Genomic DNA, 14,859 nt, shown 5'->3' with positions numbered 1-14,859 from the left:
ATTAGTACCCCTCTCCCTGTTTCCAGTAGGCTTGGTGTTAGAGTGTTAATATCCTTTTCCCTGATCCTGGTAGGTTTAGTGTTGTAGTAATGGAAACTAATAAAATCTTAAAACAAACAAACACGTCAATTCACTCTGTTTCCATCCTGAGGCCTTGTTGTTATGCAGCTACTTTTTTCTCTGTGTCATATTTAGCCATACTGGTCACCAGCATTCAGGTAAGTTACACTGATAACACAGAAACATGTTTACTTCTCTTTTTTCTGATGCAAGTGATGTCTCACTCAATTCTGGAGGGATGATCTTGGAAGTGTAATTATTTCTAATTATTAGGATTCACCCTCCATATTGCTAATTGTCACATGCAAGTTCTGAGGCCCAATGCATTCCCACTATAACTCTGAAAAAGATGAACGCTTATATAACGTATCCTTTTTGCCCTTCAGAGTTGGAATTATGGACAGGGAACATGATCAGACGGTGGGCAAAAGAGAAAGATTCTGAAATAAGATTTGATCCCCAATGGCAGGCATATTTCTGTTCCTACTGTTATTCGTGTGGCTACAGCTACCTGCAGCTATGGACAAGGTACACACTATTTGCACCATGACTGATCCCTTCCAGTTCCTATATGAGTATTCTCAGAGAGGTGACATAATTCTTGGAGACATCGTGGCTCAGTATGGATGTGCTTTTGATGAAGCCACTTACAATGAAAACCCTAGAACTATGGTGGTAGATGGACTTATGTAAGGAAATAACTTTGTTTTGTGTATTAGGCTAGATGCCTTCCAGATAGTGTTTAAGTGAGAGTGGCCATGTTGTGCTTTACCTTTAAAAATAGCCTTGTTGCTGATTGCAGACAGGACTCAAGATAATAAGAAAAAGTCACGGTCAAGTGCCACACAAAGCAGCAGAAGCTGGAGGAGATGCTGCAGCAGAAGAATCAGCATGCTGTAATCTCTTCAGCAACCCAGGGAAAAAGTTTTCAGAGCCAGGAGTGACTAGACTCTGGGTTTTATGTTTCCCCTAGATGATACTGAGCATAATCAAGATATAGTAAAGCACAGGGTGCTCAATCTTCCAAAAGTAGCTTAACACTTCTGTTGAAATCCATGGTATTTATATATGCTGATCTTTGCCCATGAATTTAATCTTAAAATGGGCAGAGCCTGACTCATCCTGTAGGTTGAAAAAAAGCAAGGAAGGAATTTGTTTTTGAAGTTAAACTGGCAAGCTAATAATGTTTGTGTTGCATCAGAATTAATAATTTTACTCATCCAATTAGCTCTTGCTCACTGTGCCATCCATCAGAGAGGCATGTTCTTCCTCTGCTCAGATGCAGGGCTTCTCAGTTATGGACCCAAGATGAAGCTGCTGCTTTCAGTCTTCAGCTGCTTCTATTGATTCTTTGCAGCCGGTGGCTGTGATTGTTGTCAGGTTGTTCTTGTCTTCCCATTGTGGGTAGGGGATGAGTTTACATATTTTACTCTTTTGTACCACTGTCTTGCCATCATATTTTCCATTTGAACCTCTTCTGAGACGCACAGGATAAAAATATGTAATACATGAGATGTATATATTTCTGATTTTCATATTTTTTATGTGGAGTTGAAGGTATGTACCATGAAAATACAGCTGAAACTTCAGCAGATAATTCTTGAATTGCTGAATACCTTTTTTTTAGATTTCTTTCTTTGAAAAACACAGAAAAACCCCCAAATCCCATAACAAAGGCTGTGGTCACACGGAGCATTAGCCACGCTACAGAGACGGAAGATAGGCGGATTTTCCGGGTGCGATCAAACCGCAACATCTGGGAAGTGTAGAGCTCCCATGGCTAACCCAAGGCTTCCCGCCAAAGATGCACTGTAAAAAACTAGTACCTCCAAGGTACTAGTTTCCGGAATCCGTGGGGCAAGGGCGGGCATCTGATCACGTTTCCGGTGTAGCTCGTGGCATCCAGTGCCCGCCCATGTCCCATCGTGAAAAGGTTTTTTTTCCAAGTCTCCACGGGATGCACACAAACACCCAATGGCGCATGCACACACTTTGGTTAAAAAACAAAACACAACCCCCGCCACGCGGCTTTTTGGCCGCACCGCAGGATTGACGTATGATCGGCACCTCCCCCCGAACCACGGAACGTCGGTGGGACATTTGATCTGGCGGCCGTGCGGTAGTTCGCTCCGGGGCAAACAGCCACGCCTCCCCCTCCCCGCGATATCCGGCCCATGTGACCGGGGCCAAAATAGAATAAAAATGGGGGAATGGTATACATAAAGACAAAGCTATAATAACAGTGTTGGCAATTCTACACGTAATTTTCTATATACGGTTCCCAAAAGCTAAAAATGTCAACCCTCAATTGTCTATATCTGTTAAATATTGACAAAGTCTAAGGTTTTCAATCCATTGATTTACCAGAAGTGGGCAGTTATCCTTCCAGTGCTGTAAAATTATTCTTTTAGCTGTAGGGCATGGAGGGTCCATTTTCACTGACCATTGGCTAGCCTACAAGAGATGGGCAGATGCTTTAAAAGTGTATAAGCATTCTCAAAAAAAAGAAGTTAATATTCTCATACAAAATTGATGTAATAACATCTAAAAGTTCAGTAGATGGTTCTTGAAATGCTTAATATCTCTTTCTTTTCATAATATAAACCTTCCTTTAGTGTTTCACCAAAGAGCTACCAGCATGTCCTGTCATTTGCATTTGCTGTGAAGGAGATTAATGAAAACTCCAAGATCTTACCCAATGTCAGCCTGGGATTCCAGATCTTTGATGGCTATTTCAATGCCAGGATGACTCATCAAAACACCCTGAAGCTTTTGTCTTCCTGGGAAAGAATTGTCCCCAACTACAACTGCAACAAGACAAAAAATGTGATAGCTGTGGTTGGAGGACTGAACTCTGAAATGGCCTTTCATATAACTACTATTCTAAATGTCTTCAAGATCCCACAGGTAAAACAAGCGTTTACATCTGTACTGTCCTCCTACATCCTGAGGACTAAGCAAATGAGTGTGTGTGTGTGTGTGTGGGAGAGAGAGAGAGAGAGAGAGAGAGAGAGAGAGAGAGAGAGAGAGATGCGGAATGCATATGCAAAAGAATGGGGTGGTAGACTCTTCAGGAGGTTTGATGAGGTGTACCACTTCATACTGTGAAAGAGGAGGAAATCACATATTTAATGCTCCTCCAAATGAAAAAAAAATACTGCAAATTAAAAATAGACCATCAGAAAGAAAGGTTTCATCCAAGCATTTTGCTTGCTGTGATGTTTTTCAATTTACAGGGAAGTACTTATTTTGCAGAATTTTGAGAAATGTAGCCTACTCAGCTGTAGACTGAAGTGCTACAGTCCTTTCTACCACCTCAAGCAATGTGCTACCTCAATATCACCTCCTACTGCGGCAATTCTAGCCCAGACCAAAGGGAGTGGGAATTCAGGACTTAGATGTGAATCTGACACAAAAGACACAGGCTTTCCTACTATCATCTATCTATCTATCTATCTATCTATCTATCTATCTATCTATCTATCATCTATCTATCATCTATCTATCAATCATCTATCTATCTATCTATCTATCTATCAATCAATCTATCTATCTATCTATCTATCTATCTATCTATCTATCTATCTATCTATTTTTATTCCATCCTCCCCAAAGCAGGCTCAGGATGGATAGCAAGAAACTGAGTCCAGCTTCATGACTTGAGGCTGAGGAAAGATGCATCTCTCCCACTTTAAGACCTCCACAGTGTATATATTTGGATGGGTTGATGGGAGGGTTGGGAGACTTCATTCCTGAGAAGAGTAACACATAAGAAACATAGTCTTGGGAATGATAAAGATGCCCGGCTCAAGGGAGATGGCAAGAGCGATGCTCATGTATTTTCCCCAAACAACTTGATGTGTATTTGTGACTAACTGGGATGGTTCATACCAGTCAACCTAGCAGTTCGAAAGCAAGAGATTACAAGTAGATAAATAGGTACCACTTCAGTGGGAAGGTAACAGCGTTCCGTGCGCCTTGGTGTTTAGTCATACCAGCCACATGACCACGGAAATGTCTTCGGACAACGCTGGCTCTTTGGCTTTGAAACGGAGATGAGCACCGCAACCCTAGAGTCGGATTCGACTGGCTTTCGAGCAAGGGAACCTTTACCTTTACTTATGCCAGTCAAATACAAACTAAAATTGAAAAGCCGAAGCACAGAGGAGAAGAACTAGAGACTCATGTGTTCAGTTTGCACATGTAAAAACAACATTGAAATGTTTCAAAATATGCTAATTTGTTCAGGTTCTGCTTTGTACGCAAAAGGTCCCAGTTTCAATCCTCATCCTCTCCAGTTAAAAAGAGCAGGCCAGAGACCCTGAAGAGCAGATTCCAGCCTGAGTAGACAGCACTAACCTTGAGGGACCAGTCATCTGAGTCAGTATGAGGCAGCTCCATGTATTTCATAACATCCCAAGTATGGAAGCACTTTCATGACATGAGAGTTACAAATTATGCATGTTTCCTAGGAATGTCTTACACATTCCTGATTTTTAAATATGGTTATCATGCAGTCCTAAAGAGTGTTAAACCCTTTCAAATCCATTGAGGTCAATGGTCGTAGAAGGTTGTAACTTCATTTAGTATTTTATTATTAAAGATTTATCCCTGGATTTAATCTCAACTGCTAATTGGAATAAAATATTGCAACTCATCACAAATGTTTTTATTCAGATTGCCTACTGTGTCTTTGCTCCAGTGAGTGATGTGAAAATTCAGCTCCCTTCTTTCTATCGCATGGTCCCCAATGAAGAAGTTCAGTACACGGGCATTGTCCGGCTTCTTTTGCATTTCCAATGGACGTGGGTAGGAATCATTGTGACAGATGATGATCAAGGTGAAAAATTTGTGCATACTTTGACACCTATGCTTTTCAAACATGGGATCTGTGTAGCCCACACTGAAAAGACTCCATCACTATATCAGGCATTACATGCATTCAGGCCGTTACAATCTACACTCCCTCTTGCCAATTCCAGTGTCAAACTATTTGTTGTAAATGCAGACCTTCAGACCATAAATGCTTTGAAATGGTTGATATATACTAATGAAATGTTTGGAGGGATTACCAACGATTTCATGGGGAAAGTATGGATTATGACAGCCCAATGGGATTTCTCATCACAGACAGAGCTCAGGGAATTTAACACAAACATCTTCCATGGTACCTTGTCCTTTACAATTCACACAAATCTGGTATTGGATTTTACAAAATTCCTTCAGACGGTACGTCCTGGCTTACAACAAGAAGATGGTTTTATCAGGGTCTTCTGGGAACAGGCATTCAACTGCACATTGTCTGATTCAGAGGAAAAGAAGGACATTAATAATGAGGCTTGCACAGGAGAAGAGAGGCTGGGTAGCCTTCCTGGAATTTTTTTTGAAATGACCATGACTGGCCAGAGCTATAGCATCTACAATGCAGTCTACGCCATAGCACATGCGTTACATAATATGTACACATCCAGACTGACATTTAGAGCAATGGTGGAGAGAAGTAAATGGGATCTTTCAGATCTACAACCTTGGCAGGTAATGTTTCATGACTTTCAGAACAGACACCTTATTGTCCTCTAATGTGTGAAGGTATCTGATACAGGGAATGCAGCATTGCATCTAAATTCTGACAGAGTATTTCCCTTTCTTGAATCTCTCTCATTTCATAAAGTTGTCCATAGAAGCTGGAGGTGTCACTGTAGTCCAAAATCACGTTATCTATATATCTAATTCTCAAGTTGCCCCTTGGTGTGCAGATGCTTAAATCTGCACATCGGGGGGACCTGGGGGGGGAGGGAGAGGTTTGTGCACACGTGGGGCGGTCCCCACGTGTGCACAAAAATCCTAAATCTGGAAAAAAACATCGGGGGATGTTTAAATCCTCCCGAAACTCACAAAGCGTCCCCTGCGCATGCGCAGGGAACGCTCTGTGACTGATGCTGACGCCGATGCCGCTTGGAAGGTGAGCGGTGAGCCGGGAGGGGGCCCCTCGCTTCAGAGCCGGGTGGGAAAGAAGAAAAAGCCGTGAGGCTTCGGAGCCAGGGGGAAGGGGAGAGAGCAGTGAGGGCCGAGCGGCTCACCGCTTGGCCCTCGCTTCGGAGCCAGGGGGGAAGGCCAGAGGGAGGCGATCGAGCAGGGGGGAAGACGGGGCAGGAACCGGCAGGATGGGGACGATAATGGTGGAGGACGAGGCATCATGCCTTGCCATGGGTTCCGGGGAGGGGGGGCAGGGGAGAAGGCTCACCTGCAGGTGCTTCTCCCATGGAGTGTCTCCCCCCTCCGCGAGTATCGGAGCCGGGGGGGAAGGCCAGAGGGGGGAGATCGAGCAGGGGGGGTGGGGGAGGAACTGGCAGGATGGGGGGGACTTACCTCCTCCTGCTGCTTCCTCCTCCGCCTTCTGACTTTGGAGCTCCGTTTGGAGCTCTGCCTCCTTGACCACCCCCCCACCCCCCGCGAGTATCGCGGGTCCACCCCTTGTTTGTTATATTTCCCTTTCCTGTGTATGAGTTCGGGAAGCCTGTCTGTTGGTATAGTGTTCTGTGCTTCTCTGACAATATTAGAGTATACATCGGAGAGCCTGGTGGGCAGCCATGTTGGTCTGAAGCAGTAGAATAAATTTTGATTCCAGTGGCACCTTTAAGACCAACAAAGGTTTTTTCAAGGTATGAACTTTTGTGTGCATGCACACTTTTTCAAATACTTTAGAACGAAAAGTAACAGTTCGAACTTATAGACAGCCTGAACAGCAAATCACCATGGAGCATGATGAAGATGTTTTAAGATATGCAAAAACAAAACTAGATAACAAACCAAGGTTATAAAGTCAACTGTTTTAATTTAATTAAGGGGGCAAAAAAACAGTGAGGCAATAAAAATGTCAAAATAGGAGATAAATGTGTGAGGCATCCTTTCTAATTGTGGGAAGTAAACTGCTATTCTCCATTCGTCCTCTCAGGCATGGAGGCAACCAACAGCATTTTTAAGGTGTCAGCAAGACATTCCAATTTTTGTTGCATTACAGTCACTATTCTAATATATTATCCTGAACAAGAAATACACTATAATACATAGGATCTCTAGCCTTTCTTGTGAGAATACATATGAGGACTGAATAAGTTTAGCAAATGTGATGAGATAAGAAACCAATATCTCCTGTTGAGTCCTAGGGAGGTTTTCCCCCCAAGTGTTGTAATAACTTGCAGTTCTGCAATTTCCCATTCCATTCTGTTCCTGAAGCTCCTTTGTAATAAAGCAGCTACTTTGGGGTCACCCATTGAAAGTCCTGGAATGCTGAGGTGCTCTCCTACAGGCTTTTCAGTCTTGTGATTCCTGATGTCAGATTGGTGTCCATTTGTCCTCTGGGGTACGGTTTACCCTGTTTGCCCTTTGGTGAAATAAATACTTTCTCTTTCCTTGTAGTTCAACACAATACATTCATTCATACATACATTCATTAATTCGTTCATTCATTCATTCATTCATTCATTCATTCATTCATTCGATTTATACCCTGCCCTTCCTGTCTTAGGAGGCTCAGGGTGACTTACATAAAATAAAACATCCATTTCATTTGTGTGTCTATGTGTGTAAATAAAACATTTGACCATTTGCTTTTCCTCTATTTTGTCTTTGCCACTTTTGTTGTTCAGTCGCACAGTCGAGTCCGACTCTTCGCGACCCCATGGACCAGCTCCCGCCAGGCCTTCCTGTCTTCCGCCATCCTCTGAAGTTGGATCAATTTCATGTTCGTTGTGTCGATGACACTGTCTAACCATCTCATCCTTTGCTGTCCCCGTCTTCTTTGACTTTCAATCTTTCCCAGCATCAGGGTCTTCTCCAGTGAGTGCTCCCTTCTCATTTGGTGGCCAAAGTATTTGAGGTTCGGTTTCATTCTCTGACCTTCCAGGGAACAGTCAGGGTTGATTTATTTTAGGATTGACTGATTTGATCTTCTTGCAGTCCAAGGGACTCTCAAGAGTCTTCTCCAGCACCATAGTTCAAAAGAATCTATTCTTCGGCGCTCGGCCTTCCTTATAGTCCAACTCTCGCAGCCATATATTACTTCTGGGAATACCATTGCTTTGACCATGCGGACTTTTGTTGGCAGGGTGATGTCTCTACTTTTTATCATGCTATTTAGGTTCGCCATCACTTTCCTCCCAAGGAGGCGTCTTTTAATTTCATGGCTGCAGTCACAGTCTGCGGTGATCTGGGATCCCAGGAACATGAAGTCTGTCACTACTTCCACGACTTCCCCTTCTATGTGCCAAGGAGTAATGGGGCCGGATGCCATGATCTTAGTTTTTTTGATGTTGAGCTTCAAGCCCACTTTTGCGCTCTCCTCTTTTACCCTGAGCAAGAGGCTCTTTAGGTCCTCTTCACTTTCTGCCATTAGAGTGGTATCGTCTGCATATCTGAGGTTGTTGATCTTTTCCCCAGCAATCTTAATTCCCGCTTGTGATTCATCCAGGCCAGCATTTCGCATGATGTACTCTGCATATATATTAAATAAGCAAGGTGACAATATACATCCTTGTTGTACTCCTTTTCCTATGCTGAACCAATCAGTTGTTCCGTATCCGGTTCTAACTGTCGCTTCTTGGCCCTTATACAGGTTTCTCAAGAGACATGTGAGGTGGTCTGGTACTCCCATCTCTTTAAGGACCTGCCATAGTTTGTTGTGATCCACACAGTCAAAGGCTTTAGCATAGTCAATGAAGCAGAAGTAGATGTTTTTCTGGTACTCTCTTGCTTTCTCCATAATCCAGCGAATGTTGGCAATTTTATCTCTCGTTCCTCTACCTCTTCGAAACCCAGCTTGTACTTCTGGCAGTTCTCTATCCACGTACTGTTGAAGCCTAGCTTGTAGGATCTTGAGCATGACCTTGCTAGCGTGTGATATGAGTGCAATTGTGCGATAGTTTGAGCATTCCTTGGCATTGCCCTTCTTTGGGATTGGAATGTATACTGACCTTTTCCAATCCTGTAGCCACTGTTGCGTTTTCCAAATTTGCTGGCAAATGGAGTGCATCACTTTAACAGCATCATCTTCTAAGACTTTGAATAGCTCAGCTGGAATACCATCACCTCCACTAGTTTTGTTGTTAGTAATGCTTTCTAAGGCCCATTTAACTTCACCCTCCAGGATGTCTGGCTCGAGGTCAGTGATTATACCGTTGTGGTTGTCAAGGACATCGAGGTCTTTCTTGTATAGTTTTTCTGTGTATTCTTGCCATCTTTTCCTAATCTCTTCTGCTTCTGTTAGGTCCCTACCATTTTTGTCCTTTATCTTTGCCACTACTTTCTGGAATAAAGGCATGAAACAGTAATAAACTGTTGTAAGTCCAAGGTGGTGGTCTTCACTAAAAAAAAGAAAAAGAAAAAGAAAAGAAATTCTAAAACATTCTGTGGGCTCAAGAGGTGGTGTGAGTTAGAAAAAGTTAAAGAACTTCCTTATCCTGGAATTTTATTTACTTTTAATCTACACTGGGCACCTAATAAAAAACCTGTCAGAGAAACAAAATCAAACCCTGTATTGAAATAGCTCAAAGCCTTTTGCTTGTAACATTAGAGTGATTTTTCTTTTAAAAAAACTATTTGATCATTTTGTTGACCTGTGCATTTTCAATCTAGTTTCACCCTTTCCTGAGAAGCATCTCATTCAACAACACTGCTGGAGACCTGGTACTTTTTAATGAGAATGGTGAAATAGCATCCGGATTTGATATTATAAACTGGGTTACTTTGCCAAACAAATCCTTTGTCAGAGTGAAAGTTGGAAGGATGGATCCACAGGCCTCACCGGGCAGAGAGTTCACCATTAATGAAGAGGCTATCACATGGCCTAGTATGGTGAAACAGGTGGGATCCAAATCATGTATCCAATTCTTAACTTGGCCCCAGGTATGAATCAGAAAATGAGACCATGTCCTTAAGAAACAATGTCTGCATCAATGCAAACATTGAAACTTTAAAAAGATCTCATAAGATTACATTGTGAGATCTTTGCTGCCATTTGGGCTTCCTTAGCTACCCTGAACCACATTGTTGAGGATTAGTTTCTGCTGCAGGGAGGAAGTGTGTGATCAAGCTTGGTAGGTGGGATGGAAGAAAGCAGTTATCAAGACTGGGGTGACTGCTGGGACAGGAAAGAGAAAAAGGCAAAAGTTGTAGGGATGGGGGCAGAGGGGGGAACTGTGACCATCCTGGCATGTCCTCTGCTTATAATAACAGTAAATGTGATTTCCCGCCCCCAATACTAATTGTCTAAGATTCTTGTCACCCTAATGTACAAATTCCGTAAAATATCCATGAGTTTCTCAGCCATTTTACTTAAACAGCAAAGTGCATGAAACTCACTGAGTTATTAATTTGCAAATTATTTTCTCATCTTTGAATGCTTTACATTTAAATCCAATTTAAAGGACCATTTTTTTTGCCATGAATTGAATTCTTGAAATTGACAGACTTTTAAGGGAGTATAGCTGATAAACTAGAAAAAAAATTGTTTTCTTTATCTTTTGGGGGGTAGGTGCCTCCCCTTGCTGTGTGTAATGACCACTGTCATCCTGGTTATAGCAGAAAGAAGAAGGAAGGGGCACCATTTTGTTGCTACAGTTGTGCTCTGTGTCCAGATGAGAAGATTTCAGATCGGAAAGGTAGGAGACATAATGTACAGTGTTAAAATATGAGACAAAAGACCCACATCCAAAGTCTCTCCACCTCAGATAAATTCATTGGATTGGATTTAAACATGTGCTCGGGAGTTTATATCATTTCTTTCATTTTTGCAATTCATTCCCAAAGGGACTGTTTTATTATTGGGGTTCCTTCTTTTCAGGAAAATGCATCCATGTTTAACATTAAAATCTTGGAAAAAAATTGAAAGGAAAGCTTCCAAATGATAACACAGATAGCACTGCGGCCACTTGGGTCGAAAAGGAGGAGGAGAAGGAGGCAAACTGATGAGGCAAGAGCATTTGGTGGCTAAAGTGAGGCAAAGCAACTGGGCAGGGAGGCAGGAGGAGGAGGCCTTGAGGTAGATTTGGTTTGGAGAGCTACAGGCAAGCGAGAGAAAGTAGAAAGGAAAGGGAAATTTGCACGGAAGGTCAGGCATAAGGAGGAGAGTTAATGCCAAAGTCATTTTCGATCTCTTTCAAGGTTGGAAATCCCACATGTATGTAATCCTAATGGGTTCAGTTTGCAGTCAGTCAACAAAGTCCAGACCGTCTCTGTCTTCCCTAATGATTAAAGATTAAGCCATTAGGATAATTTTTGTTCCCTTGAAAAAATGAAGCTAGTCAACTCAGAGAAGGGCAAGAATGTAATAATGAATGAAAGAAAAGAAAGACATGGTGTTTTTTATGTTATGGACTGTTTAGAGGGGGAATTTGTTGCATTTTCATGTTAATTAAAATAATTATGGAATACCCAACATTTTTGTAATTATTGTGATTCATAACTAAAGAAATGGACAAGTGAAGTTAAATCCAACTATCTGTTCTATTGTTGAAAAAAAGGGGTTGCCCCCCCCCCCCAAAAAAGCCTATTTTAGGGCTCATGGGACCTTCATGGAAAAAAGCCATATGAGACAGGGGCTATAATAAAGAGGAGATTATATGCAATTGAGTGGAGACATGAGCTAGATCCATTTCATCCCATCCCATCCATCACCACAAATAACTCAGAACAAATGGTGCCTTTTAAGCTTTCCTTCTTTGTTCATCATCCAATCTCCATTGTAGGCACAACCCCTAGCTGTCTTGCAGGAAGTTCAAGCAATGGAGAAAGACTGGCAATTTAATACAGCTGCCAAGGTTAATAAAAATAAGAATATGACTCTTGCAATCCAGGCACATGTTTTGTGTTGTTGTTTGTTTCATTAGTGACTTGGAAATAGTTCATATCCTTTTTAATCTGTGTAGTCATGTGGCGCTACAGGACTCATCTAGTGGCATTAGCTTATGCAAAACTCCAAATACTTCTTCCTTTCCTCGGACTAATTGTGAAGGCCATGTTCTTCCTCAGTAATCCAGAGGAACTTGTCTGGGGTCAGAGGATCATTGCCACCAACTGGTGAATCTAAAGCAAGTGTATCTTGCTGTCTCCCTAGATAAACTACTCAAAAGGGAAGGGCATGCTGACAGTGTGACAGAACAGAGGAGGCCCTCAATGTCTTTTAAAAGCAGGAGCTGTCACAAGAGACCATGACTCTCCACAGAATATACACTATGCACACTGTTCTCTATAGAAGAGTCAAGTGAGAAGCCAGGGATACACAAACTACCCAGCAGCACCCAGCAGAAAGGATGAAGGTTGGGTAGGAGGAGGAAAAGATGAGTGAGCAAACCCCTTTTTCTTCTAGCTGAGGCCAGAGACAGCAGAGGTGGAGTGGACTGAAACAGACTCCCACAGCTGGAAGAACACGCAAAGCAAGTCCACCACCCCAACCCCTGTCACCACTTAATTCCATTGGTAGTATCTTTCTGTCTGACCAGGGTCCTTGCTCGTCACTCTTAGGACCAGACAGCAGACACTAGAGGGGCACAAGTTCAATCCTCAACTGAACTTTACACACACAAGTGAAGTGTATTCCAAAAAGTTACTCCAAATCTGGAAGTAGGAGCCATTCCAAAGAGAAGGAAGAAGATCCAGCAAACTATGGGTGTGTTGTGTAACTAATAAAATGGGGGGGGGGAATCTGGTCAAATATAAATGATACAATAGCAGTCTAGCCTGATCTTCTCAAATCTTGGAAGCTAAGCAGTGTTGGCCCTGGTTAGTATGTGGATTAGAGATCACCAAGGAAGACTAAGGACACCACGTAGAGGCAGGCAATGACAAACCATCTCTGGATGTCTCTTGCCTTGAAAACCCCACGAGGTCACCATAAATCAGCTGTGACTTGACAGCCAAAAAAAAGGCCAAATTCTGTATATAGGCTTTACCCATAAGAAAGCAGATATGTCAAACGTGTTAATAACTTTTATGCATAACTGATTACACCACAATAAGAGTATGGGGGGGGGGGAGTAAGCCAGCCTTTGTTCTGTTTTTCAGATATGGATGACTGTTTTAAATGCCAACAAGACCAATATCCAAACAAGAACCAAGATAAGTGTATTTCCAAAGCTCTACATTACCTCTCCTTCAGAGAAACTTTGGGGATCATTTTAGCCTCCTCGGCTCTCTCTTTTTCTCTGATCACAACTTTGGTCCTAAGAATTTTTATCCAGAACCAAAACACTCCAATTGTCAAAGCCAACAATCGGAACCTCACCTATTATCTTCTTATATCACTGCTGCTTTGTTTCCTTTGCTCCTTACTCTTCATTGGCCAGCCTCAGACAGTGACCTGCTACTTACGGCAAACTGCTTTTGGCATCATCTTCTCAGTGGCTATTTCGTGCATGCTGGCCAAAACCTTCACCGTGGTTTTGGCTTTTGCAGCTACCAAGCCAGGAACCCAGATGAGGAAATGGGTGGGGAAAAGACTCGCAACCTCCATTCTCATCTCTTGCTCCCTCATTCAAGCCAGTATTTGTGCAGTGTGGCTCTGCACTGCTCCTCCATTCCCACATTTTGACATGGACACTCTAGCTAGAGAAATCATAGTGGAATGCAGCGAAGGATCTGTCACAATGTTTTATTTGGTTCTGGGGTATCTGGGATTTCTGGCTATTGTCAGTTTTACTGTGGCTTTCTTAGCCAGGAAATTGCCTGACAGTTTCAATGAAGCCAAACTGATCACTTTCAGCATGTTGGTGTTTTGTGGTGTTTGGCTGTCCTTTGTTCCATCTTATCTCAGCTCCAAGGGGAAGTATATGGTAGCCGTGGAGATCTTCTCCATCTTGGCCTCTAGTGCTGGGCTCTTGTTTTGTATCTACTTCCCTAAATGCTACATAATATTCCTGCGGCCTGAGTTGAATAGCAGACATCAGCTGTTAAGGAAATGAGAATTTGAGTGCAATCAAAATGGTGATTTCATTGAAGACAAATACCGAAAAAACAGAAAAAAATATCTACATACTCCCCTATGGCGATGATAAGATCGCCCCTCATCAATTCAATCCCCCCTGAATTCAACATTCCCTTAAAGCTTTTTCTATATCCACTCCCAATTTGGTTCAGAGGCACATTTTTGTAGTGTTCCTTTTTTATCTGAACATTGTCAGACATCGTTAAGCAGAAAACCAGGTGTTACCATTTAAAGGAATGGTGTCCTTGATTAAGCCATCAGGGAAAAGGCAGAAAACATCCCAATTTTAATCATGCCTCATTACCACTACAGAGGGAGGGCAGGAAAGTGAGAGCCTCTCCTTCTAGTTCCCATTTATTTTTAAAGCTGTAATTATGAGAGTGTGTTGAGGCAGGAAGAAGCCCCCCCTTCCATGCCTGGATCCAATGCTATTCATTAAGAATAACACATTTGCTCTGGGATGCTAGTCTTCCCCCCCATTTATTTATAGTTTTACCATCTTAACAACATTACTTAATGCATCATCCTTTACATATTTGTGAGTCACTATTACATTGCATTTTTCAACCATATATACATTTTGTTCCATCTTTTTTTCAAATAGCTCTTGGTCTTTCCCTTGCAACATTAAGCTTAACCTGTCCATTTCTGCCATTAACAACAATTTTCCATCAGTTTTTCCTTTGAGGGTATGTTGTCTGTGTTCCAACATTTAGCTAACATTATCCTTGCCACAATAAAAATATACGTTATTACATATACATTTTCTTTATTAACTGTTTCTGGGAGTATATTCAATAAACATATTTCTGGTAAGAATG

At 42.2% G+C, this 14,859-nt stretch overlaps 1 protein-coding gene across 1 annotated transcript; it reads left to right on the top strand.

Moving 5' to 3' along the window:
- The first annotated feature begins 606 nt into the window (after positions 1-606).
- On the top strand, positions 607-14,015 carry LOC107117715 (vomeronasal type-2 receptor 26-like). Its single transcript, XM_015419872.1, has 6 exons — positions 607-749; positions 2,676-2,967; positions 4,738-5,595; positions 9,694-9,921; positions 10,592-10,718; positions 13,120-14,015. The coding sequence occupies exons 1-6, from the start codon at positions 607-609 to the stop codon at positions 14,013-14,015; spliced, it is 2,544 nt and encodes an 847-aa protein (XP_015275358.1).
- The last annotated feature ends 844 nt before the right edge of the window (positions 14,016-14,859 follow it).

Source organism: Gekko japonicus, unplaced genomic scaffold, assembly GCF_001447785.1.
Source record: "Gekko japonicus isolate JY-2015 unplaced genomic scaffold, Gekko_japonicus_V1.1 scaffold3042, whole genome shotgun sequence".
NCBI lineage: Eukaryota > Metazoa > Chordata > Lepidosauria > Squamata > Gekkonidae > Gekko > Gekko japonicus.
The sequence above is the reverse complement of the archived record's forward strand: the minus strand, read 5'-3'. Positions and strand labels throughout refer to the sequence as shown.